This window comes from Manacus vitellinus, unplaced genomic scaffold, assembly GCF_001715985.3.
Source record: "Manacus vitellinus isolate BGI_N305 unplaced genomic scaffold, ASM171598v3 scaffold_102_pilon, whole genome shotgun sequence".
In the NCBI taxonomy this organism is placed as follows: domain Eukaryota; kingdom Metazoa; phylum Chordata; class Aves; order Passeriformes; family Pipridae; genus Manacus; species Manacus vitellinus.
In genome coordinates this window covers 856,107-857,107 of record NW_021938808.1, presented here as the reverse complement: position 1 = coordinate 857,107, position 1,001 = coordinate 856,107, and the positions used below count along the sequence as shown (strand labels likewise).

Here is a 1,001-nt window from a genome sequence, read left to right as displayed (position 1 = left end):
TTTTTTGTTTAAATTCCAGCGTATGTGGGAAGAGTTTATTGTGGAGCTTTTTCCTGTGTCACCGCGATGGGCTGATGAGAACCAGATGAAGGGAGAAACACTGCAGGAGCAAAGAGGGGGATGAAGGGAGGGGAGAGGAGGGGAGGGGAGGGGGAGAGCCAGACGGGATCCACTCTCCCCTCCGTCCTGACGCTTCCTCCTGCCCTGCCCCTGTGTCCCAGTCCAAACTGGGAGCTGCGTACAGGATGGGCTAACGTACAACGACAAGGATGTGTGGAAACCAGAACCCTGCCAGATCTGCGTCTGCGATAGCGGCAACATCCTCTGCGACGAGGTGATCTGCGAGGACACCTCCGACTGTCCCAACGCCGAGATCCCCTTCGGAGAATGCTGCCCCATCTGTCCCGACACCGACGGTACAGTGGCGTGTCCCCCAGAGCTCTCCGACCGCCGAGTTATCCGTCCAGGGGGTCCTTGAGGACCAGTGGGGCTCAGTGTCCCCCCCGCTCCCCATGTCTGGGCTGTTGGGTGGGTGTGGGATTGGTGGGTGATGTTGGGCTGCTCTGAACGCCCCTTTTTCCTCCCACAGCCTCCCCTGTCTACCCAGAAAGTGCTGGAGTAGAGGTAAAGGCTCCCCCAAAATTAATCCCACAAAACCTCCCGACATCCCCCCTCCCCCTGTATTTTTGGAGACCCCCTTTTCTAACCATCTGTTTCATCTCTCCACCACAGGGTCCTAAAGGAGACACCGGCCCCAAAGGAGATAGGGTGGGTATCACCCCTGCCCCAGGGTGGGCATCACCCCTGGGACCCCTGGCCCACTGGGGCTCACGCTCCTCTTCTCTCCCCCCAGGGACTCCCCGGCCCCCCTGGCAGAGATGGCATCCCTGGACAGCCTGGTCTCCCGGGACCCCCAGGCCCTCCAGGCCCCCCAGGCCTCGGCGGAGTGAGTATGGGGGGTCCTCAGTGATGCAGCCCCCCGGGGGTCCCACGCCCTGCTC

At 61.5% G+C, this 1,001-nt stretch overlaps 1 protein-coding gene across 1 annotated transcript in view; it reads left to right on the top strand.

The window, feature by feature from the left end:
* Nucleotides 1–1,001, top strand: part of COL1A1 (collagen type I alpha 1 chain) — a 16,238-nt gene that overhangs the window by 1,693 nt on the left and 13,544 nt on the right. The window contains exons 2-5 of the mRNA XM_029963529.1: nucleotides 222–416; nucleotides 590–624; nucleotides 733–768; nucleotides 854–946. Of these exons, the coding sequence (XP_029819389.1) occupies nucleotides 222–416; nucleotides 590–624; nucleotides 733–768; nucleotides 854–946 (359 nt within the window). The remainder of the gene's footprint in view (nucleotides 1–221; nucleotides 417–589; nucleotides 625–732; nucleotides 769–853; nucleotides 947–1,001) is intronic.